Source organism: Mus caroli, unplaced genomic scaffold (assembly GCF_978045245.1).
Source record: "Mus caroli unplaced genomic scaffold, Mus_caroli_1 scaffold_3, whole genome shotgun sequence".
Taxonomy (NCBI): domain Eukaryota; kingdom Metazoa; phylum Chordata; class Mammalia; order Rodentia; family Muridae; genus Mus; species Mus caroli.
Window position 1 is genome coordinate 57,179,676 of NW_028227258.1, and position 26,134 is coordinate 57,205,809.

A 26,134-nucleotide genomic window follows, 5' to 3' on the forward strand; every position below is an offset into this window, starting at 1 on the left:
TAACATGGGAATATCATACCCACACCTGGGAGTCAACAGATATTCTGTGTGTGAATTTAAAAAATATAAACAGGGAAATGAGATAATTTGAATAAGAATTACGTTTTCTATTTTTTAGTCATACTTATTTTAAAGCTGAACAACCTAGGAAACACAATGATCAGTGTGCAAAAAGGGGTTTATAAATGTTAAAGTGACTATCTTGTTGATAGCAATTTATTCCTCAGCAGTAGGGTACCTTTGCTAACAAAAACAGAGCTTACCAAACACTTGTCATAGAGAAGCTTCTAACTTGATAGTGTTAAAGGGAAACCGAAACAACAGGCAACATGAGAATGCCTTTATGGAACACACTCTCTCTCTCAGGGTTTCAAATATTGAGAGACATTTGCTTAACAATCTGTGTTTGCTCCACTTAACAGAGATTGTTTGTAATTTACTGCTAACAAGTTTGTAAAGGATTCACATGAGAAGCAAATAAAAAACCCCGGAACCCAGAAGTGTCAGGAAATGACGTCAAACCCCTGCGCCCCCACTTGCCAAAAATGTACCCTTAGATATTCACTTACTTACAAAGTCAAAATCATGGAAATCAAAGAAAAGAAGAAATAGGTATAAATAAAACATTTTAAAAATAAATTTTCTTCCCCTCCTAAAAAACAAACTTCCATAAAATGATAAATGGTTTGAAGCTTAATTTATAAGGGAAGCTAAATGGAAGCCAGGAGATGAGGTAATAATACGATCAAGCTCTTTTAAGTGCAGTATGAAAAGGCCTAAATAATTCTCCTCTTTACCCACGTCCCTTAAGAAAAAACAACCCAAAGGAATCTGTGTAATAATTTCCTTAGAGCACTTTATTTGATTCAATGCACACTAAAAATATTCACTTCTTCGACAATTACGTCACATAGTTTTCTGAGGAGATCTACAGTTTGAACTCCTTACTTTGAATTTTTTGAGAGGCAAATGATTTGCCACACATCTGCTGACACCTGAAATGTTTCTGATGTTGAATTCTACTTTGGTCACTTTATATTCTATTGTGTCCATACAGAAGTAGGACTACACCTCTTAATCCAGCGGAGAGGCGAACACAGTCTAGAGCACACTTGATCTGAGCGTCACAACGCAGAGGAGGAAGATAAACCCGCGCGAGCGCATCTGTCTGCTGCAGGTCTGCTCCTGCCGTCAGGTAGTACTAAGGTTGGGTTTGTTCCAATTACCATTCAAGTGGGGATTGGCTCGTTTTCAGGATTTACTTAAAGGTCTCTTCTAAGTCATTTAAAGCCCCCAGTCCATGCATGTGTCCCACTTGGTGGACAGATGAGTAATCTAACCCCACCGGGTTTATTTCAGTATTTTGATATTTCAATAATAAGCTGCTTCTGAAGATTTTTTGAGACGTCTGTTCTCTATTAAAATAAGATAGAACCTCAAAATATGAATGTGAACATTAGAAATAGACAGCATATATTACAAATCCATTCTTGGTAGGAACATTAGTAAGAATACACATTAGCTTAAAAAACAGGCTCAGCAAATGTTGCTGATCTGCCAGAAGTCTGAGCTCACTATTTACAAATAAGACAAAGTGAAATACAGAAAATTGTACACATTTGGTAGCTGACAGATTTTTGTTTACCAATAGTGGTCTACTGGAAACTGGTATGAAGAAGACTAGGTTAAAGTTGTCACCTTCTCAATCTAATTTACCTACACAGAAAATTCTGAACTAAATGTTCTGCCTTTCAGGGGAATGACTAACTGCCGTGATCAGATGATCTGACCAGTAAGTGTAATTGTTTGGAGGGTTTTCTGGAAATGACTTCCATAAATCTGTATGATCCACTACTAAAAGTTATCATCATTTTAGTACACCATTTTAGTTGACTAAACGATCAATGGTTATGTTCCTAGACCCTACATCTAAGAATAAAATAAAACTACTGCTGAGTTCTTTAAACCAACTTAAAACCTAAGGCCAAATAGATCAAAATGAGAGAAAATGCAGTGGCATGATTCAATGCATCTTTAGTGACATTCAAGTGGAATCTCATGTACTCATTTTTAACCAGAAAACAACCCATTTGTATCTGTGGAGGGGAAGGCTTTTAAGTTGTCTTGAGTATCTGTGTGCTCCAGCAGAGACACATCTCGCAACATGAGCTTAGCAGGCTTGCCCAACTCAGTATCCTGCAATTATCAGACATGATCATCTACATTTCAAACAGCCAGAGAACCATCTTCATTTGTAGCAAATCCCCAAACTTTTTCACTTCTAATTTTGTTCTTAAAGTTGCAAACAGAGTTCTCTCCCCTTTTCTTGACAAGAATGTTTTCTGTTTCCATTATTTCAATCTAATACTGTATGAAAGCTACCAGCTTCTGTAAGGAGGTAAAACCACTGTACACAGGATAGTCCAGTAACACTTAAATAAAAGGGTGTTTTGTTTTGTTTCCTTCTTCTTAACAACTGATTTAAGTCCGCGTCATTTTACTTTATATGTACTGGTCTCTCGTCTGACTTTAGGCGTTTTCTACGAGGCTGTATAAAATCTTCGTCCGAGTCTTCTGTTACTTCACCATCATCCTCGTCCTGCTCAAACTCTGGCAAAGGAGCGAAGGTCCTGTCTGAGTAGATCTCTGAGAGTTTATCTTCAAAGTACAATGCAACTGCTTTCCCTGCCTTAGCTACTTCTGATTCAGCCTGCAAGCAAAAGATAGGAATATTCACCTATTGATAATGCATATTCCTTCACCAAGTTTGCATGGTCTGAAAAGCTTACCTTCAAATTAATCTCTTGTGTGTCTGCATAAACTTGAACAACTTTCATCATCTAAAAAGGATACCAGAGTCAAAAAAAAAAAAGGGAAATTATAAACCTTTCTAAAGTTAAGAAACTGTATAGGATTGGTGACGAAAGTCAGCCATACTAGGGAGAACAAATTGCTAAAACCAGATTAAGTGCTATCTAAAATTCTACTGAACATGGAACAACTTTCTTTACAAAACTGTTAATAAAGTTACTTTGAAACCTTAGTAACAGTCTCATTCTAAACTACTGAGGTCAATCTTAGTAGAAACTTGTCTGAAGGCATCAATCTACTCAAGAGAAAATTAGAATGCTATTTTTAAAATGGTGAAACCTTCCACAAGATAATCAGAATTCTATCTTTATGGCAATACATTAATTACAAACTAACTTTTTTTGTTTTGCTTGGCTTGTTTTTTGAGACAAGGTCTTCCTATATAGATCTTGCTATCCTAGATCTATTCACTATATAGACCAGGCTAGCCTGGACTTCACAAAGACTTGCCAGTCTCTGCCTCCCAAGTGCTATTATTAAAGGCGTGCACCACTATGCCTGGCCCACAAGTGAACTCTTGACAGGCAGAACGTATCTTTCTATCATTGATAGTATACAATAGCATATCCATTTGAAAATAATCTAAATTTTTAAACAGACAAAAATTCTAACTTGTAATTTGAAGTAAGATTTTACAGATATATTCTGTGGCATACTGATATCAAGGTGACTACACTTTACACCTCATGAAGAGTTTGGTTTGTATATTACAGGGACACCTTGATGCCACTAGAGACTGCTATGAGTAGACCTGGATTCTCATCTAGTACCATTTTCTTCTCCTATAATGAAGACAATCTTCTATAACAATATAAACTTTGACGTTACTGAAAAGATAACAAAAAGAAATTTCCCTTATAGAGAGTATCTGTCACATTCTTTTCAGTTATAGGTAAGGCGTCTTTAGCTTCAGAGAGTTCACAAAAACTCACTGTAGAAACCAAACCCTCACCATTACATATTGAGGCCTGCAGTTTAGTCTTAACACTCTTTTTGTGTATGGCCAGTGATAGAACTAAACAAATATAGGCACTGTTAAATTTCCTGTAGGTGACCCAAATGTGGGAATACATAATCATATCCCACCAAGTAGGTTCCTCAACTTCAGACTATTTTCCTATTGAACCACAACTCCCTCTGGAAAGGATATTCAGTAATACTCTTAGTGTCTTGTATTTAGGAATATACTCCAAACTATACATAATAATCTTTCTTCTCTTAGAGCTGAGGGGGAAAAAAAGCAAATTTCGCTTTTATAGAATAAAGAAAGGGGGAAGGGGAAGAGACAAGCAAATTAGGTGATTCTTTCAACAGGGGGTAAAAAAAAACCAAACAAGCAGAAGAAAACTAATAGTCAATACTCTATAGGTTGGAAGCTAACATACTTCATTAAACCTTTCACAGTTCTTGAAGATCAAACGGACATCAGCCACAAAGTCATCCGGGATTTGGTAATGCTGGGAATGTTTCTTCTGAAGCTTCTTCTTCACCGTTGATAAATCCATCGGTTTCTTTATAATCTTATAGTAGTTCGGTATCTAAAAAATAAATCATGGCAGGTCAGAATTCTCCAAAATATCAAACTTTATTTTTGGTTTTGTTTTGGTTTTGGTTTTTCGAGACAGGGTTTCTGTGTGTAGCCCTAGCTGTCCTGGAACTCACTCTGTAGACCAGGCTGGCCTCGAACTCAGAAATCTGCCTGCCTCTGCCTCCCGAGTGAGTGCTGGGAATAAAGGTGTGCACCACCACCGCCCGGCACAGCAATATCAAACTATTTAATGTGAAAATATACAGCATATTGATTACATTTGATGCATAGCAAATATACTTTCAAGTTTTCTGTCTGAATCTATCTTGACTATCAGATCTTACTTACTGCAGGATACATGCTGGTTCGAATGGTTACTCTAAGTTCCCAAGATCCTATCTTTAATAAGAATAAATGGGAAAAAAGCAACCAGCAGGAGAAGTTGCCTCCCAAAAGATCTACGGCCATATCTGGTTCATTTGGTATTTGATGAATCCTAGGAGAGCTCTTACAAAAAAAAAAAAAAAAAAAAAAGTAAAGAATAAAAACTATTTGAAAGTCTATGAATGTTATGGGTAGAGTACAGCGTGGTGTCAAGGCTTCACAAGAATCTCAGAACACTGAAAGGAAAAGTTACATTTAACATTCTGACTCCACCTTTGGCCAAAAGTTTTCTATCTGTGGGACATAAGTGCACACAGCAATGGTATTTTAAGACAGTCTGTGGGCTGGAGAGATGGTTCAGCAGTTAGGAGCACTGACTGCTCTTACCAGAGGTCCTGAGTTCAATTCCCAGCAACCACATGGATACCCTCTTCTGGTGTGTCTGAAGACAGCTGCAGTGTACTCATGTAAATTTAAAAAAAAAAAAAAGATAGCTCAGGCTGGCCTCAATTTCCTCAAGATCCTCTTGCCTCAGCCTGGGACTACTAACATGCACTACCAAGCTGGAGAAGCTATCTGAATATTTCATGAAAAGAAAACACTAGGAAACTATTTTCTACTGTGAAATAAATCCATGAATTTAAAAGATGAAAAAGGGTTTTGAGAATCAAATGGCAGTTTTTATCTGTCAAAACCTTTGTACTTTTCTCAGCCTACTTAGCAAACAATCAAGTACCCTATAATATTTTGTTAAAATTAAACAGCTAACAAATAAAGTGCATATAGCACACTCTATTCTAATTAGGCAATAAGGCTCCCTAGCCCTTCTTTCACTGTAGTACTTTAGAACTTCCTAGGTGTCTTTTCTCTATCTTCACTATTTGTCTTCAGAGGGCTTAGAAATGGCAAAGCCATTTTGAAAACGTCAACAATACACCTTTACTCAACATTTACAGAGCATCCTGGGAACAGAGCAGACACAGAATCTTATAAGTTAATTTAGTATTTTTACTATACAATTAGGAATGAAAGGTGGAAAAGTCCATTGTTTTCTAATTTATAAAGTTAACTGACTTGCATGTGGCTAGTCACACTGTAATCCTAGCTCTCTAACGTTACAGGCAGGACCTGTAGATAAAGGAAAGTAGGAGAGAAAAAGGGAAGAACCAAAAGAACAAGCTTTCTCCCCATTTCAGTGTTCTTCCCACTAAAATTATATCCCTTATGTCAATTGTAAAAGGAGATTGTAGAAATAAAACATAGAGCCGGGTGTGGTGGCGCACGCCTTTAATCCCAGCACTTGGGAGGCAGAGGCAGGAGGACTTCTGAGTTCAAGGCCAGCCTGGTCTACAAAGTGAGTTCCAGGACAGCCAGGGCTACACAGAGAAACCCTGTCTCGAAAAACCAAAACAAACACACAAAAAAGAAATAAAACGTAGATCCTATCAGAGCAATATGCACACACAATTAAAGAGGGGATACATGTCTTGCATAAACTCAAGGTGGCCTCAAATTATCTTCCTAACCTAGATACCTGAGTCCTAGCAACAGCATACCTTGCTTACAAAGTGTAATTTTAACAGATGGAGCTCATATCCACTTAGCTTTAATAAGGTTTCCGGCTGTGACATGAGCATGTAATTCAGTAGTGAAACACTTAGTTACAAAACTCAGATTCAAGTTCCCAGACTAATATACATACAAATTAATTAAATGACGACACTTAACAATGTAAAAAACTATGTGCAAACTTTACAGTAATTATTTTATATAAGGCGCCTTCTTAGTAAGTCATCTTGAGGGACTAATTGAAGGTAAACCCCAACGGGCTAGAAAATAAACCTGTTGCTTTTGCATTGGAAAAAATTATTTTATATAATCTTCTAAATAGTTCAATGAGGTTAAGAATAGTAATCCTGGCACTCAGAAGGCAGAGATAGGTGGATCTGAATTTGAACCAGTCTATCACCAGGACAGTCATAGTGAAACCCTTCCTCCAAAAAAAAACCAAACCAAACCAAACCAAACCAAACCTACAAACTGTAAACATTTATCAAATTGTCAAACTGCACTCCATAAATTTATAAAAAAGAAAAGGAGGTCACGAGCTCGGGTCCCAGCATCCACGTGACAGCTCACAACTGCCTGTAACTCGTATTCTAGGGTATCTGACACCATCTTCTGACTTCCATGGATACCAGGCATGCCCACAGTAAACATATATACATGCAAGTAAACATTCATAACATTCATTTTTTTTTAATAGTAAAACAGCATTTTTAGAGGCAGGAGAGATGTCTGAGGAGTTAAAAGCACTGGCTCCTCTTTCCAGAGGAGCTGAGATCCATTGCCAGCAACCAGAGCAGCTTACAACTGCTAGTAACTACAGTCCTAAGAGAGACAATGTTCTCTCCCAGACTCCCTGAGCACCAGGCACGCACATGGTACACAAATATACATGCGGGCAAAATAAGCATACACCCAAGAATAAATTTAACAAAATAATAATAATTACTTAAAAAGATGTTTACAGAGCATTAAATACCAGCACTGGGGAGGCAGAGAAAGGCAGATCTCTTTGATTTCTAGGATAGTTAAGAGTACATAAAATCTCTATCTCAAAAGAAAAAAACAACAAAGAGCAAACAAACAACAAAACAAATTAGAGATTTGTTTAGAGATTTGACTAAAGAGTCTGGAATGAGAGGTAAGATTTAAAAAAAAAAAAAAAAAAAAAAAAAGATGTTGCCCCAAAAATATGAAACTTCAATCAGGCCGTTGTAAAAATTCTACCCATCTACTACTGCCTTACTCACATGTAAATCACACTTAATGATAAACTGGGTATTTCAAAATTCTATAATTCCTCATTACCAAAAATTTAAATTGATGGTAATGGGCATGTTAGTCTGATTAAATTTTATGTATGTAAAAACATCATACTGTACCATACAAGTATATATAACATTCAGTTAAAATTAAGTTCTAAAACAATGATGGGAGAGGAAGTATCAGAACACAGGGAGTCACAGGGTAGTGAAGGAACTTATTACCTGTGAGTACTAGTAACTACCTGTGTCTAAGCCACAGCCCACAGATTTCTTTACCAGGGCAATACTCACCGAAACAGGAACAGGCTCCTGGAATTCAATACTTAATTCATGGCAATAGAGGTAAAGCAGAAGACGTTCACATTTCTGGCCCCAAAAGAAAAAGAAGACAACGATTTTCTCCCGATGTTTTGGAGAATACAGCTACAAGGTGTTATTATAATAAACTGAACATTACTTTCCATATAATTGGTATCAAAGAGAATAATTTGCTTTGATTTAAAATTTGAAACTATGATCTATTCTACTGAGTTTTTATTCTAATAAAACTAAAATAATTAATTCATAGCTACAAAATTAAAAATGAGTCACAAAAACAACTTATAGTAAAGGGGTAAAGAAAATTTCACCATTAGTAGTCAATACAATTTCCCAAGGCAGGTAAGACCAATAAAACCTCTGCTTTTCAGACTACACTCAGGTTCAAAATGAACACGATCTCCCTCTCTCTGATCAAATTGCTAAGCCCTGTCAATCCCCCACACCCCACAAAGAACACCTTCCCTTTCATTTTTCCTTTTATCTTTTTTGAGAAAGGGTTTCACTATGCAGGTCTGACTTGTTTACAACTCCTATATAGACCATACTAGCCGTCACTGTGCTGCCTCTGCCTCCTGAGTTCTAAGCTCACATGATTCCCCCCCCCCCCCCAAGGGTTTCTCTGTGTAGCTCTGGCTGTCCTGGAACTCACTCTGTAGACCAGGCTGGCCTCAAAGTCAGAAATCCGCCTGCCTCTGCCTCCTGAGTACTGGGATTAAAGGCGTGCGCCAAAAAGAGCTATTACACTAACATTTAGTTTCTGCTTACTTAAACTTTAATGTTTATGTATCCTAAGCATATTCCTTCTCTTCACAGAAGAATTTTCAAGCATACATATTAGATTAGATTAGATTACAAACTTAATTCTAATTACCACAGAACTATGTGAAGGTATACTTGCCAGTAGATATCAGGGAAGGATGGGATCCGTGAAAATGTGAGTGAAATAAAAATAATTTGGATTTCATTTTTAACATGAGAAGCTATTAAAAATATTAAAAAGAAGTGGCAAAGTTTTTTTTTTTAAAGAAAAAGAAAAATTTAAATATAGAAAAACAGACTAAAGGAACAAGAGAAGAAACCAGGAAATCATCACCAAATTATCATAATAGTCTGCAGAAGGAATTGTGAATGTTTTAGGGTGATAAATATGGGGAGATGAAAGAAAACGGCATTATAATCACATGTGACTTTTTATCTTAAGAGATTTCTGGCCACAATAGAGTTGAACAGAGCAATAGGGAATACGAAGGAAGGACGTATTTGTCTGGTATTTGCTATTTTTTGAGGGAGAGGATCAGAAATCAAGATTTGAATTGAAACATATTAAGAGTGAAGTCTGGCCTGAGGAAACATGCCTGTAATCTCAGCATACAGAAGGAAATTGCTACAAATGCAAGCGCAGCTAGGGCTGTTATAACAAGGGTCTAATATCTTTTTTAAAAGTCTTAAACTAAAAATTAAGGCTTTAGAAGTCATAAGACGATTCATTAGATGACACAAAACCTACCAGGTCATACGACCGTTACACGGGGGTGAGGATTATATGGGTGGAGGAGGGATCACAACCATCACGTCTCTGTTAACAAGTCAGCTTTCACACTTACCCTTTGGTCCACAGGGCTTAAGCCCTGCGCAGTTTTCCCCTTCTTACTATGCTGCATATTATCACAATCATATTCAACTTCTGGTTTCCCAATATCTCTGCAAAATGTGCATATCCAGTCTCCACTGTACAGGGGAAAATTTGGCCATTAGTCCATGTAACTACAACAAAGAAGGCTCTTAGTGCAAGTCTTTAGGTTATTTCTTTCTCTCTCTCTCTCTTTCTTTCTTTTTTTTTTTTTTTTTTTTTTTTGGTTTTTCGAGACATGGTTTCTCTCTGTAGCCCTGGATGTCCTGGAACTCACTTTGTAGATCAGGCTGGCCTCGAACTATGAAATCTGCCTCCCTCTGCCTCCCAAGTGCTGGGATTAAAGGTGTGTGCCACCACTGCCCAGCCCTAGTTCTGTGATAGGAAAACATTCATCATTTACTTCTTGAAGACCTAGTTGATGCCTTTAACTCCCATCACTGGAGAGGCAGGGATGGAGAAACCCTGGGGCTCATTTGCAAGCAAGCCTGGCCTTTTGAGGAGTTCAAGTAGGCAATGGAGCAGTAACACCCAAGGCTGTCCCCTGGCTGTCCCACATGTTCCCGCCATACATACAAAGAAAACAGTAGCGGTTACACAGTTACTTGAGCTGTCTTACAGTGTTCTCACGTGTATTAAATACATCAGCAACAGACCGAGGCTTTTCCATAGCCTTTCAAAAAACAAAACAAAGAACCTGCAGATGCAAACATGCACTTGTGTTTACAGTCATATAGACTTATATATGTGCTTATACTCATATACACTCCCTAAATTTTTAAGTCAGACAAAATATTTACTTTTGTTAAAATCAGGATTTCTACTGAATCATACATTTCATAAATTATTTGTTCATATCTTTCTTTTTCCCTGCCTATATATAGATATACAGTATATAGAGTAATGTGGGTAGATGAAAGTAAATTCTAATTCTAGAAATTTTATAGTTCATATTCCTAACTATCTGCTTTGAAAACTGGAAAAACCTTAGCTGGTTATGATGACACATGCCTTTAATCTCAGCACTAGGGAATCAGAGGCAGGAAAAGCTCTGTTGAGTTCAAGGTTAATCTGGTCTACATAGCATTTCCCAGGACAGCCACGAGCACATATCCTGTCTCAAAAAACAAAACAAACAAAAACAAACAAACAAACAAACTGGCAAAATCCTAATGTTCCAAGATATCACAACCCTAAGAAAAGGGGTGCAGCAAGACGGCAAGAAAGGAAAGGCACTCGCCAGTAAGCCTGATGATGAGTTTGAGTCCCCAGAACCCACATGGTGGAAGGAAAAACTGACTCTTGTAAGTTGTTCTGACCTCCATACATGTTCCACAGTACCTGTATAGCATATGCATGCAAATGACGACATACAGGTAACTAAGTAAGGTAATAAAAAGAAGGGAAACTCCCCATTAGATTACTAGCAAATCATACCCACTGCGATTTAGGCAGGTATTACAATCAAGAAAACAAAGACAAGCCAAAAAAATTATAAGGCACTGTTTATATAGCTAGTTTTCTTTTCCCATCTTAGTGTTTGAGATTGAACCCAGGGACCTCATGTATGCTAGGCACATGTTCTACTACTAGACTACATACATCCTATCAGCTTCATTATCTGTAGGGTTTTTTTTTTGTTTTGTTTTTTGTTTTGTTTTTCGAGACAGGGTTTCTCTGTGTAGCCCTGGCTATCCTGGAACTCACTTTGTAGACCAGGCTGGCCTCGAACTCAGAAATCCACCTGCCTCTGCCTTCCAAGTGCTGGGATTAAAGGTGTGTGCCACCACGCCTGGCTCTGTAGGTTTTTATTAAAGAATTTGATCTTTAAAATGGGATTTCTTTGAGGGAAGCCCTGAATAACTTTCTGTTGTATGTTTAGATTTGGGAATACCAAGAACGTAAATGAACTATTTTGCTGGTACCTTGGAAAGCTGAGAAGTGTTGGAACATGACAAGTAAGATGAAAGACCTTCGGACATTTCTCACAACACAAAAGATCCCCTCCATTCTGGCAGACGGCACACCAGTCTTCATTTGGGTCATCATCTTTGCTATTGCCATCCCCTCCAATCCTTGCCGACCTGTGCATGAGGTTTCGAATTGGAGACTTTCCATTAACTAGGTTACTGAATCCTGACTGTTTGCAGCTTTCACTGATATCTGTAGGTTCAGTTTTCACATGGTTCTCCAGGCCTGTTAATGTATCCAGCTCACTCTCTAGGTGAAGGTTAGTTGAAAGAGGTGGTGTCAAACTACTCTCAGGACTGCTCAACTACAAGAAAACAAAAACAATTTTTAAAAAATCATTTAATTCTTACATGTATACAGTAAACAAACATAAATATATAAGAAGCTACATGAATACACTTAATACTAAAATTCTTATTACGAAAATCACACTAGTGAAATAAAAGAATACAAATAACTTGCCATTACATATGCTGACATGATTTTGGGGGTTTTGTCCCTCTAATATTGGTTCACTTAGATGACTCAGAAATTAAACTATTATACACAAACAATCATACTTTTCTTATAGTTTATTACAATGCACTATTTTTCCAATCAAAACCAGTTACATAAGCCTTGTGGTGGTGGAGTCTACCTTTAATCTCAGCACTTGCAGAGGCAGAGGCAGAGAGGCAGAGGCAGGAGAATCTGAGTCTACAAATGAGTTCTAAGACAGCCAGAGCTACACAGAGAAACCATATCTTGAAAAACTAAATCAGCTAAGTAAAATTTGAGAAGTATTTTATACTACTCTTTAGCACACATATCTGAAATGAGAATTTTGGTTTCTTTAAAAAGCATAGAAATATTGTACAAATATGTTTTTATTTTAACCCCAGGTGTTGGACATGGGGCTGCTTTAGATTGTCCACAGCAGCTGACTATGATTTGCCTCATGCTCTAGCAGGGCTGTGATTAGGCCAGAAGCATATAGTTTCTATGATTCTATGACATTTGGAATTCTGGAGACTTTTCAGAGGGTATAAAATGCTGGGAATCCAAGAGGTTGCACAGATTGTTGGTCATGGTTTGTTAGGCAAAGAAGAAACAAGAAGAAATTAGATATCCTGATGGCGAAGATCATACTTGCCAAGGCACTCGATGCCGCTAATCAGCCTGGTATCAGTCTAATGATAACACTGCCCTTTCCCCTTTTGTTTTCTTCTCTCCTGTCTCATGTTAGGGGGCTGAAAGAGTGTGGCATAGAAGGATGAAAGAAAAAAGGACCCACAAAGCAAAAAACTCCTTTTATGCATATCATTTAACAAATGGAAGAATATAGCAAATAAAATAGATCTTGCACCACACCACCTATTTTTATGGGAGCACTTTCTTTTGTTTCTTTGTTTGTTTTTATGAGGCAGGGTTTCTCAGTATAGCCCTGGCTGTCCTGGAACTCACTTTGCAGACCAGGCTGGCCTCGAACTCAGAAATCTGCCTGCCTTTGCCTCCCGAGTACAGGGATTAGTGCCACCACCGCCCAACAAAAAAAAGATTTGTTTGTTTGTTCAATGTATGTGAGTACACTGTAGCTGTACAGATGGTCGTGAGTCTTCATGTGGTTGCTGGTTGAACTTAGGACCTTTGGAAGTGCAGTCAGCGCTCTTACCCACTGAGCAATCTCACCAGCCCGTGAAGTACTTTCTAAACTAAGAGTTTTAGTGGAAGAGATGTCATTGTTATAAACACTGAGCTAAAGTTGTAGCTCCATAATCCATACATTGCACCGAATATAGTAATATGCTGAGGTGCCTATTTGCCAATAACATAGGTAGAAAAGTAAAAAGCTAGGCAGAAAGAATAACAAAAAGGGAAATTTCTATATGAAGATGGGTTTGGACATTCCTTCATTCTGTTTTATAAACTGTATAAACTATTTCATCTAAGAAACTTTAGAATGGTTATTATAAGACAAAAGAGAAGTCTATCTTTGATCAATAATCTTTTGTATGAACAAGCTTAGTGATGAGCTCCTGGGTTACAGACAATAGTAAAGGTTCCGTTGTGGCCTTGAGATCCTATATGTTCACTGAGACCATTAATAGAACAGAATTTAGTACCATGGCATTAGAATTAACTAGAAATTTCTAGATAATACCAAGAAAATACATTAAGGCAATCAAGTCTTTTCTACTTAGAGCTGACTTTTTAAAAAATTAGATATTTTCTTTATTTACATTTCAAATATTATCCCTTTTCCTGGTTTCCCCTCTGAAAATCCCCTATCCCCTATTCCCCAACCCACCCACTCCCATTCCTGGTCCTGGCATTCCTCTATACTGGAATATAGGTATATTCCAGCCTTCATAGGACCAAGGGCCTCTCCTCCCATTGATGACCAACTAGGCCATCCTCTGCTACATATGCAGCTAGAGCCATGAGTCAGTCCCACCATGTGTTTTCTTTGATTGGTGGTTTAATCCCAAGGAGCTCTGGGGATACTGGTTAGTTCATGCTGTTGTTCCTCCTAAATAGCTGACTCTTAAGAGCAGAAATAGAAAAAGAAATACTTAGCTTGTGTCAGACACAAGAATTTAAAGACAAATAAATATGCCTAACTGAGATGGATGATCTGCTGATATCCCATCAAATCCTGGCGGGAGCTTACCATACAGGCACTCCTCCTGCCATCCTCTGTCTTCTCTTGTTTCACAGCTCCTGAAAAGCTGCATATCTCTTCTTCAGTCCCAGGTTCTTGCTTGACCTTCACCTGATCAGACTTGAAACTATGAGCACTTTTCTCAGCAGTTCTTCCTGATGATCCGCAGCTAATTAAGAAACAATAAAAGCCACGTTTGATTGTATAGCGTAACATGAAAGTACTATTTATTAAAGATAGAAGATAATTACCTCAAAAGCAAATATATATATCCAGTAATTTCAAATAATATTTTAAATGCACCCAGCAATTTGATCGCAACATACTACATGAGATCAACTATGGATTTTCCATGCGGAGCATCCTATAAGTGCATACATTTTAGAGCATTCCAAATGTCAGATTAAGGATGCTCAACCTGTAGCATAAAACATCAGTGATTGTGTCTCTTTATAGAAACAGTTTCAACGCTACCACTTAAAACATCTAAAGATTACAACATCAGCCTCACAATGGAAGATTATTTCGGATCTGAGGAGACTAAAACAAAAGGACAATAAATACACAGCAAACAATCTAGTACAATCTTTTCAGAATCAATAAAAGCAAAGTGAAGAGTACAGGTGCATGGCTAAAGAGGCCTATAAAAAGCAAAAAGGTTGGGCATTTAGTAACTGAGTTTTTTCACAGACATATTCTAAAGTAATAAATGAATATCAAAACAACACTTTTCAAACAGTAAAGGCACTTGCCACCAAGCCAAGCCTCAATTTGATCCCAAGGACCCACGTGGTAGAAGAAAACTCAGTCCCCACAAATATCCTCTCATCTACATACACCCGTGCACACCCATGCGCGTGCGCACACCACCTCCCTCCCCCAAATTTTTGGAGCTCAATGATCAGCCAGCTTATCCTGAGCTCCATGTTCAGTTCTCAAAAGGTAAGGTAGAGAAGTGAATGAGACATCTTATGTCAGTCTCTGGCCACGACACATGCACTACCCACGCGTACACACACCACACATACAAACAAAACATGCTCCCAAATGAACCACACACTACAACTGATGTATTCTTACTTTCACCAAATTAAATCTAAATTCTGATCAAATCTCTCATTCTTATTTTTTTAAGACTCTTTTTAAATTGTATGTGTATATAAAAAGGCGAATTAAATAACAATATGAGAGAAATAGAAACGTCTAGAAGAAGAACCTCTACATCTGCAAAAATAAACTATATGGAAATACATTTGCTGATGATAGTGTATAGGGCTTATTTTAGTGTTCATAAATTGGCAACTTTAATAACTGGATCTAAACAAAACAGAATAATCACAAGTAAAATGACACAATTTCCGAGATTCATTTCAAATAATCCAGAGAAGGCGAGAACAGAAAAGAATACAAAGGAAAGAAGACTGTGCAAAACTAATGCACTGATTGTTGAAACTGGGGATATGAAAATTAGTTTACTTTTATTTGAAATTTTTCTTATAAAAAAAGTTGTAAGTAACATAATACTGAAAATAAAAATTACTCACCTGCCTCGACTGCCAGTACTAGACGTGCTAGGGGGTCTCACAGGTGTGTGAGAATTGGATAAGCCTAAAAAACAGTATGACACACTGAGTATCAGAATGTTCAAACCATACGACCCAACTTAGAAATTCTTGTAAACCAAAGGCAGTTGGAAAATCAGAGATGGCAAATGTAATCATTAGTAGACAACCAGTTTCTGTCAGCTGAGCTCAGTCATGACTTTAGAATTCTCTTCCAAAACAATATTTCTCATAAGTAAAAAGCAGAAAATTGAGACAACTGTGACATCTTCATGTCATAAAATCTATATGGTAGCCCTGTACTCTCTTGATTTTAAAAAAACTGAGACAATGTTTCATTACAGAGCCCCGACTGGCCTTGACCTCACACTCACCCTCCTCCTGTCTAAGTGCTGAGATTACAGATGCACACAAATCAACCAAGTTCATTCTATTTCAGTGTCCTGAAAAATCTTTACTAACACTCAACAATGTAATTCAAAAAATGTTAATAAAATACCCCATGGGAAAACCCATGTTTAAGCTAGGCAGTGGTGGCACATGCTTTCAATTCCAGCATTTGGGAGGCAAAGGCTGGTGGATCTCAGAGTTCAGAGCCACCCTGGTCTTCAGAGTGAGGTCAAGGACAGCCAGGGCTACACAGAAAAGCCTTGTCTAGAAAACCAACCAAACAAAAACATTCATGTTTATATCAGAACTATTTTTCCTCCAGAAATCAGACATTCAGTTTTAGCTAGGAAACAAAACAAAAAAAACACATTTAGTTTACATCAAAAAAATACACTAAGAGCTGAATGTAGTTAGTGGCTGACTCTAATCCCAGCACCTTCGAACCTGAGGTAGAGTTTACCTACTTAAGTTAGATAGTAAATTCCAGGATAGCCTGGGCTACAATGTGAAACTTTGTTCCAAAAATCCAAAAGAAAAAAAGAAGAAAAAAGATCTAATCACAAATGACTGGACTATTACCCTGTGTGGCACTGCTCCAATCATGAATCTTGATTGTCTCAGCTGAAAACCCCTGAGAGCAGGAACAAGCAAACTGGGCTTTGAGGAGAGGACTATACTTTATAAATATTCTAATTGTTAAAAGCAAATTTAAGCTTTTAATTTTAAAATTACAACTTGAAAATTCATGTGGTTTTAACTTTGTTAAACAATTTTTTAATTTTGAAACTGACTTGAGTTAAACTTAAAAACTCAATTCATTATCCATACTGTAAAACATAGGCTATAAAAAGTTAATAGACTCCAAACTTAAAAAGTGAGTACAGCGTGGCTTCAAGCTTTAATGTTGTCAAAAGACAGGACATAGTATGTTGAGTAGTATCATATCCTTCAGTGAGATAAAGACTGTCAAATCATTTAAACATATATGCATGCAAAATGTGAAAAGTCAATAGACCTTGAGCAAAGCAAGTGCTCCTTCAGAATCCAAGTGGGTCTTGTTTCCTCAGCTAAGCCCTTGAAAAGCTTGGGCTACGCCTTTCAGTCCCTAACTGAATTTTACTTCTGGACACTAGACTGTAAATAACTCTTCCCCGAGTCTCCAGCTTGCTAAATGCTCTACAGACTTTAGACTTGCAAATACCCAATATCACATAATCATCTGAGCCAACTTCTTAATTCCTTGTCCTTGTCCTTCCTCCCTACATTTGTGTGTAAAGTGTATACACATATGGCATGTATCTACACACCGTCTCTTGCGGTTTTTTGTTTGTTTGTTTGTTTTTACCTGATTACAGATATGAGGAGACAGCCCTCATTCCCCCACCCCTGCGTTAAAGGGTTAAAAGCAATGAAGCAATATCCCTGTTTGTTTTACCTGAAGATCCAGGTGATAATGCAGAGGGTCCTGGGGAAGGATTCATGGTACTTGTAGGCTGAGGGGGTAGATGACTGCCTGAGATATATCTACTCAGTAGATTATCTAAACTACTTGAGCCAGCATCTTCCAACTAGAGAAAGATAAAAATAAATTTGCTTTGATTAAACTGATGACAAATGAATTAATGTCACTGTCTGTACTCACTTTACTATAAACTAACAGATTATTCAGTATCAAGTTCAACCTAACTGTAGCTTCCTTAGGTTATTCTGAGAACTCACACAGTCTGAGCTTATGTGACTGATCTTATCATTTATATTACATGACACATCTAGCTACTGAGACAAATTTAGTAATCCACCAAGCCCTGTCTGCCCAACTACAAAAACAGCTCTCATACACTGACATCGAACTTTAATTCCTTTTCTCAAAATTGTTGGAGCCCTTTGCCATCAGTCTCCCTCCCTCCCTCCCTATTTTATCATCCCACCATTCACACAAGGAGAAATACATGTCAAACCCCAACTTTAACCTTATCAGCATCCAGCTTGACAAAGGTACATCACTGTACACACAGGAAAGAAAAAGCCAGAAAATCTGAACTCATTTCATCTTAGAGGCAGTAGGACACCATCAGAGGATAAAGCAGGGCAATTCTGAAACACCCCCCACCCAACAAACAAACAAAACTAACATCAGATTCCTGTCTTAAAATAAGCCATCTTCCTGCAGAAAGTGGTGCTTATGTGAGAAAATATTTACATGAGAAGTAAAAAGACACTAAGTGTTGAGAGTATCTGAAAACCCACACTATTCCTAAGAAACTGTCAACTTATTATTTATTACTAGTGAATCTTCTCTTTATTCCCAGACTTGCTCACTGTTTCAACCTGTTCTTCAAACGTAGGTCAAAGTATATTTTTTGTAAACCTATTTTTTTTTTTTTTGACTTAAGACAAAACTGCATTTTGGAGAAAAGGGAATATAAACCAAAGCAGAACTGGAAACTAAAATGGAGCAGGTAAAAACTACAGACAGGGTAGGATCCTCTTCAAAAGCAAAAATGACAATTTCCCATTCAAAACAAAACAAAACAAAACCACCTCAAGCCAGTGACAAGTGAGGCTGAAGGTTAGAAGCAGAAATACTCAGACTAAAAAGTAATGGTAGTTCTGTCTATATACCCTTTGCTCACAGATCCTGGTTAAGCATCCATTTGTAAGCTCTACTACAGAATACTCAAGCTGTAACTCTCAAGTTAACTAGCAATAATCACTGAAGGTGGGAGCTCTTTTTGCTGTCTTTCCTTCATAGAGATTTACTAGTAATTTAGCATGTGCAAGTGCTTTGCTGCTGTTTATATACAGCATGTGTGTGTGTGTGTGTGTGTGTGTGTGTGTGCCTGCAGAGGTCAGAGGGAGGCACTGGATGTCTGAAAGCAGAGTTATAGGCAGTGGTGAGCCACCATGTAGGTGCTGAAAACATAGGGAACCATCTATCCAGCCCCAGAGAGAGTGCTGCATACCACATCAAAACAAATAGGGAAAATGGTAACCCTACTCAACTCCTTCAATACCTACCTTTAATATTCTCTACCTCTAACTTTGTTCTCTAATTAAATAGATGGCCCAGAAGTTGAGGACCACTGGTCTATAAGTTTTTTTGTGTGTAAGTTATTTCTCTAAGATAAAAATAAACCTGAATAGGACAAAACAAATGGACAAGAAACAAACAAAAGAGAGCCAAGAAAAAAAAAACAAACAAAAGAGAACGAAGAAAAGAACCTTAAGAAACATATACAGATGGAGAGGTACACATATTCACACCACTGAAACAGTTTATAGGAAACATTAAAGTGTGAAGCATTCTGGCTTCAATTTACTACCTCTTATTACCTTCTCATGAAAGCAAACTGTAATTTTTTTCAGGGATTTTCACTTTAGCACCCCGAGATGGCTCAGCCAGCAGAAGCCCATGCTGCACACTTTCCTTTTACTTCCCAGAACCCACACAAAGATGGGGGAAGAGAAATGTGACACCACAAATTTTACCTCTGGCTCCCATGTAACTGTATGGTGTGCATACACACACATATCATGCACAGTAATTTTTATATCCTCACTTTATTATTTCTAGCTGTCTTAATTACCAAGATAACAGCGTCTTAGTAAGAAGGCTCTATACAACAGTTAGTAATTCCTAACCAACTCCATTTTGCCTCTCTCCTGTACTTTACCATCTCTCAGTAGTGCCTTTTTATATTTTCAAACCACTGCTGATACTATTTTTACATCTAATACAAAAATCATCATGCTGACCAACCAAACCACACAGCTTATTCATGTACTTAAGTACAATTATTTTCTAGATGGTGTAAAATACGGAAATTTATATTTTGTATTAAACTTACTATTTGTACTATTCATTTAATTTGATTTATATTAATGCTGGATTTTCTATGTGAAATCTTAATGAAATTTCAGTTCCATTACATAATTTATTCGAATATCATTATAAATGGGATTGCCACAGACCAAAGTAGTGTTTTAGAACACATGACTGTTCTGGGCTTTTTAAACTATTCTTCTATTCTATTGCTTAATGATGCTACTCACAACACAAAGCCATCATTCATGCCTGCGATGTTGCCGATTACACAAACCTGCCATAGAACAAATTATGTGAAAGTTCAACAATTGTACACAGAACATAAAATCTGATCATGAAAATAATAACTGATACTGATATGTGTATATGTATTTACTATATTTTTTGTTGCTATTTTTAGTCCTTGTACGACAACTTTATAACCTGGTATGATAGTGCATGCCTTTATTCCCAGAACTTAGGCGGCAGAGGCAAGTGAGTCTGAATGGGGAGGACAACTTAGTCCACATGGTGAGTTCCAGGTCAGCCAGGGCAATAAACTGATGATCTGTCTTAGGGAGGGAGGGAGATCGGTTCCATGAACATGCTACATAAGGACTATACCATTGAGCCACATGCCTCACCCAAAATTTTCTGTTAAAAAAAAATACTTGCTGTCTAGGCTATAGCAGCAGCTTCATAAAATAAGTTTAACCATGCGAAGGGAAGTCCCATGTCCATCAGCAGATGGCCAATACAATGGTATGGTATTTTTGGAGGATTATTTTATTCTTTTTTGATATCATGTTTTCTCTGAGTTTTTAAAAAAAAAAAAACAAAAAAACAAAAAACAAAACAAAAAAACCCTTTAAGGTCTTTTGCTTATTTATTATGGTTACCAATTTTGTGTTTTTATGGGATTTATTTCTGTGGTGTGACTATGTGTGCCTCTCCATCTGTATGTATTTGTGGTTATTCCTTGGTTCTTGTTTTGTTTAGTTTGTTTCCCTGTTCATTTGTTTTGTCCTATTCAGGTATATTTTTACCTTTATCTTAGAGAAATAACTTACACAAAAAAATTGGTTATAGACCAGTGGTTCTCAAACTGTGGGCCGTGAGCCCTTTGGGGGTTAAATGACATTTCATAATGGTTGCCTATCAGATATTCTGGATATCAGGTATTTAAATTAAGATTCATAACTAGCAAAATTTCAGTTATGGTTGGGGGTCAGCACAACATGAGGAGGTGCTTTAAAGGGTAGCAAGTTAACGGAGAGAGAAGCTCATATTACTATTATTTCCTTACAGGCAAAAAGTAGAAATTGAAATAGCCATCAACTAATACATGAACACACACATAGTGTGGTCTAACACTCTCAGCACTATTACCATAGACACAAAGTCAGAGACAGGCTTGGGGTACATGCCTGCAATCCTACCAAGTGAGAGTGAAGTACAAAATTAATCTGAGCCAGCCTGAGCTACACAGTGGATTCTAAACCAGACTATACTTCAAGTCCCTATCTTCAAAAGAAGAAAAAAGAAAGAGAATTCTATGCAATGAAATAGTATGCAGCCATAGAAGTAATTAAGTTATAATAGACATACCTATAGACTAAGTGAAGAAAGGGCAGGCATAAAAGGCCACATATTTTATGTACCAAAAAAATGTCCAGAGTAAGACACAGGAGTCAGAATAGAAGAAAATAGAAAATGATGCCAATGTTATATTTTTGAAACCATGAAAACAGGGATAATTAGAGGTGACAGCAGAACAATCTGGCAAACATACTAGAAACTACGACAAAACTAACTTTTCAGGTAATCTCTAACCATCTTTTTGGTGTTGCTATAGATAATGAAGAGTGTAAATTTATAAGCAACAGTATGAATCAACTTCCAATTACTACATGCATAAGAAAATGACTCACCACTTTTTCCTTATAAATAGCAATATTACATATTCTATCAAGTGATTTCAAGCATCAAAACACATTGCCCAAGAAAGCAATCTGCTAATTATAAGGTAACTTACAAATACAATTTAACTTACATTCCAACAATTATTCTATTCTATTCTTTTTTTGTTTGTTTGTTTTGGTTTGGTTTTTCGAGACAGGGTTTCTCTGTGTAGCCCTGGCTGTCCTGGAACTCACTTTGTAGACCAGGCTGGCCTCAAACTCAGAAATCCGCCTGCCTCTGCCTCCCAAGTGCTGGGATTAAAGGCGTGTGTCACCACGCCCGGCGATTCTATTCTATTCTATTCTATTCTATTCTATTCTATTCTATTCTATTCTATACTCTAATACTCTCAGCACTATTACCATTCGCTTAGCAAAAAGAGGAGAAAACTATCAAGAAACTGTAATAGAGTGGAAGAATCAGAGAAGTCAGTGGTTTCAAATAACTCTTAAGCTATCAAAACATCATTTAAAGCTCTCACAAAGGCAAGTCTTGGTGGCACATGGCTTCTATCGTATCTCAGGAGGCAGAAAGAGGACCTCAGTGACTTTACAGCCAGCCAGGGATATGTAAAAACCTATCTCAGCAAAACAAAACAAGACTGTCCTACTATTTACTGTTCTTTGCTGCCATGGAGACCTCCAACTCTAATAAGGGAAAATAACAGAATCCTCAAGACTTTATTTATATTTAAGAACATAATATTAATTCAAGTAAACTGGAAATGTCAAAAGACATGGAAGACACATATTATTAGGAAAATGTCTGAAAGAAATGAGAAACCTCAGAAGCACTTTGCAATTCCCTTTCAGTATTCGTTCCTGATATTTAAACACAGCCATTCTCTACCCAAGGGCTTTATATGAGTGGACTATCCTAACTTACTAATGGATCAAAAATAAGAGTAATAAAAGATGAGAGCCCACCCCCCACCCCCTCCCGCCGCGCCGGGCATGGTGGCGCACGCCTTTAATCCCAGCACTCGGGAGGCGGAGGCAGGCGGATTTCTGAATTCGAGGCCAGCCTGGTCTACAAAAGTGAGTTCCAGGACAGCCAGGGCTACACAGAGAAACCCTGTCTCAGGAAAGAAAAAGAAAAAAAAAAAAGAAAAAAAGATGAGAACCTTTTTTGGTCCTGGGTCTCTTTTAGGCTACAAATTCTTATAATACATATTATTTGACTAAGGCTTGCCTTTGGAATGTGCTAAAAAGTCTGGAGACTTAGCATATCAGCAAAGCTGGTCTAATATTGTACCTGTTTAGATACTCTTAACATGAATATTATTGTTTCAGGCACAGTAACTTTAAATTTTACATGTGTATCCTTTACTCTTCAGTAGGATCAAGGAAATATGGGTCCTGAAACTAAACAAAATCTGAAACACATATCTTCTTCAATTAGTATGAGATTTTAAATGATTTGCTTAGCTTAATTACAGACCTGTATAGGTGGAATGTCTGGCAACGATGGAAGGTTTTCTGGATTGGTGACTGAGGGTATTAATTCTATTGCTGTAACAGACGGGCTGGTGGGACCTCGATTTGCATTTGCCATAGTTGCTGTGGTAGGGCTTGTTGGGTTGATTGGGTTGTGTGCTGATACAACAGGAAACGGTCCAGCATGCCCTGGATTTGAATGCTGTTTAAAAAAGAAGGTACTATTTATTACGTGCTCTGTCAGTATCTCTGAACCATACCTTAGCAACAATTATAACTATTTTTAGTGTCTACTTTCCAAACTAAAAGTACCTGCAACTGACAAAGTGGGGCCTCTCATATGCAAGAGAACAGTTTAAACGAGTCTTCATTTCTCACTCGTTTTTATGTACTATCTAAAGAAAAACAGATTTGCAAATAATTGTTAATCTGTCAACCTACTGATATGATCTTCAGAATAAGGATGTATGAAGATGTGAAAGCCACCATGTTTGCAAATAGCAGGACACAGAAAGCACAGTTCTGAAGATATTCCTCTCTGATTCTTTAGTCTTTTAACCAATTAAAAAAGAACTACAAAATGTAACTTGATATGGTAGAAATTCATGAGTTTCAGAAAGGAATTATGACATTGATTTCTAGCTCTACTATTATACAGTCCTAAACAGTGACATAATCTTACCTAGTAACCCTGAATTATGGATAAATGATTCCGTTCTGATTTCATTAAGAAAACTATTACAAGGATTAAGGTCATACATATTTAAGGACTTTTGGAAATATTTCTGAGCTACCAGATAAGTCCTTGGAACCATATGTGGCTCTCTGGAGAGTAACAAATGCATTAATCACCATTTCTCCATCCCTATATAGTTGGCTTTTGAGACAAAGTCTACTATAGCCTAGGCTGACCTTGAATTTTCTATAAAGCTAAGGATAACCTTGACCTTCTGATCTCCTGCCTCTACCTCTCTAGCACTGGGATGACATCAAAGCCACTCAACCTGAGGTCATCATCATCATCAGAATCATCTTGGGAGCTTCTTGGCAGTAATGGATCAAACCCACAATTTCAACCATTTTACAACAGACCTACACCCTAACCCACAGTAATTTATAAGATTAGGCATATCTAAAACGAATAACACCTGAGTATAGAAAAGAAAATATATAAAAACACAGACATACACACAGACAACCTTATTAAAGAATTCTTTGATATCAGGATCAAAATGTCATGTTAAAAAGCATACTGACTGTATCAGGAAAACTCTAGCTTTGATTTTCAGAATCATCAATTGTGACTAAAGGTAAATCAAATGTTCCTTGACTTGTTTTTCACTCTAGGCAATGAGCTTAGATAAACCAGAGTATCTTAATCCATACTGTAAGTTTAAAGAGACAAATTTTCATGTGAATGTACATTTTTTGGGCAAACAGATATATGTAGGATATCAAATTATCATAAATATCAAAGACCCTCATCAACAACTCTAATTATAAAAAATGATCTTTTAGTTTTAAAATTGTATGATTCTTACAAATGTAACTCTAGGCATACTTGTCTTTGGAGATGTGGCTGCATCATGGAATACTGAGGGGCACTGTGCCTGGGGATCCCTGGTATTCTGGCAGCATTCTGAGCCAGTCTCATTTGATGGGCTTGAAACGCTCCACAGTTCATGTTGCCTCTTTGCATTGTTTGCACACTGATCAATCTTGGAGGCTGTAAAAAAGTAGACATTTTAATTCATATAGTAGTTCCTTTGGGGGGGGGGGCTTTTTGAGACAGGGTTTCTCTTTGTAGCCATGGCTGTCCTGGAATTCACTATGTACACCAGGCTATTCTCAAACTCAGAGATCCGCCTGCCTCTGCCTCCCAAGTGCTGAGATTAAAGGCAAACTCCACCATGCTCAGCTGATATTTCTACAAATTTATTGTTCAAATCATAAAATGTTAAAGTAACAGTAATTCAGTTACAACAGAAGGGTATAAATATTAAGTAGTATTAAGGGTACACTATTAGGTCATATTCTCTTTCCAAACCCAATACTTATAGAACTGATAATTACTATAAAAAGTAACTCCAAATTTTTCCTATCTACCTTTTCTGGGTGGGTGGGAGGGAGGGAGGGAGGGAGGGAGGGAGGGAAACGGAGGTCGACATTAACTCATCTCGTGTGGAGCTAACAATATTGATTGTGAAGCAGCATATAAACAACACCAAAGAAAAGAGTAACTTCAGCCAATGCCTAACGCATCAAAGCTTAGAAACAATCTGGGTCTTTGGCTCACAACTGTGTGTGTGTGGGGGAGGGCGGGTAGGAGCATATAACATATCAAGGGGCAAAATGTCACTGCTTCCCATGATCTTACTTAACACCTTTATTCTTTAAACTTCCCCCATATTTCTGACCTTTGAACTTCACCTAGTAACGCATATTGTGTAATTCATGTGCAAAGAAGTAAGTGTAGATTTGTGGTCGTCTCAATTTCTATCATTAGTGGAAGAGCACAATGCTTACCTGCTGTTGTAACATCTGTGGGGCTGCTTGCCTAGGATGCTGCTGGGTTGTTGTTGTTGTTGTTGGTACAGGAGCTGGTGGTTGCTGCAGTCTCATCTGTTGTAACTGCTGATGTTTCTGTGCATACACTTGTTGCTGCATGTGCTGGAGTCGAAGCTGTGCTAAATTAATCTGTCCAGGGGTTTTACTAATGTGGTTTGTCCCTGGAGGAACTTGCCCAACTACAACATTAGGAGTATAACCAGGAGCTGGCTTACTCTCTATTACTAGATTACC

General features: G+C 37.5%; 1 protein-coding gene across 2 annotated transcripts in view; it reads right to left on the reverse strand.

Moving 5' to 3' along the window:
- Positions 1-836: 836 nt before the first annotated feature.
- Trim33 (tripartite motif containing 33) overlaps positions 837-26,134 on the reverse strand; it is a 69,905-nt gene continuing 44,607 nt past the window's right edge. Inside the window, exons 9-20 of one of the 2 annotated variants that reach the window (XM_021157624.2) lie at positions 25,859-26,133; positions 24,894-25,058; positions 23,337-23,534; positions 17,565-17,697; positions 15,722-15,785; positions 14,187-14,346; positions 11,491-11,840; positions 9,540-9,663; positions 7,906-7,980; positions 4,257-4,409; positions 2,790-2,840; positions 837-2,710 (exon numbers count right to left, since the gene is read on the reverse strand). In XM_021157624.2, the coding sequence (XP_021013283.1) occupies positions 2,498-2,710; positions 2,790-2,840; positions 4,257-4,409; positions 7,906-7,980; positions 9,540-9,663; positions 11,491-11,840; positions 14,187-14,346; positions 15,722-15,785; positions 17,565-17,697; positions 23,337-23,534; positions 24,894-25,058; positions 25,859-26,133 (1,961 nt within the window). In that variant the 3' untranslated portion in view covers positions 837-2,497. The remainder of the gene's footprint in view (positions 2,711-2,789; positions 2,841-4,256; positions 4,410-7,905; positions 7,981-9,539; positions 9,664-11,490; positions 11,841-14,186; positions 14,347-15,721; positions 15,786-17,564; positions 17,698-23,336; positions 23,535-24,893; positions 25,059-25,858; position 26,134) is intronic. The other variant, XM_021157625.3, reaches the window with a different exon arrangement.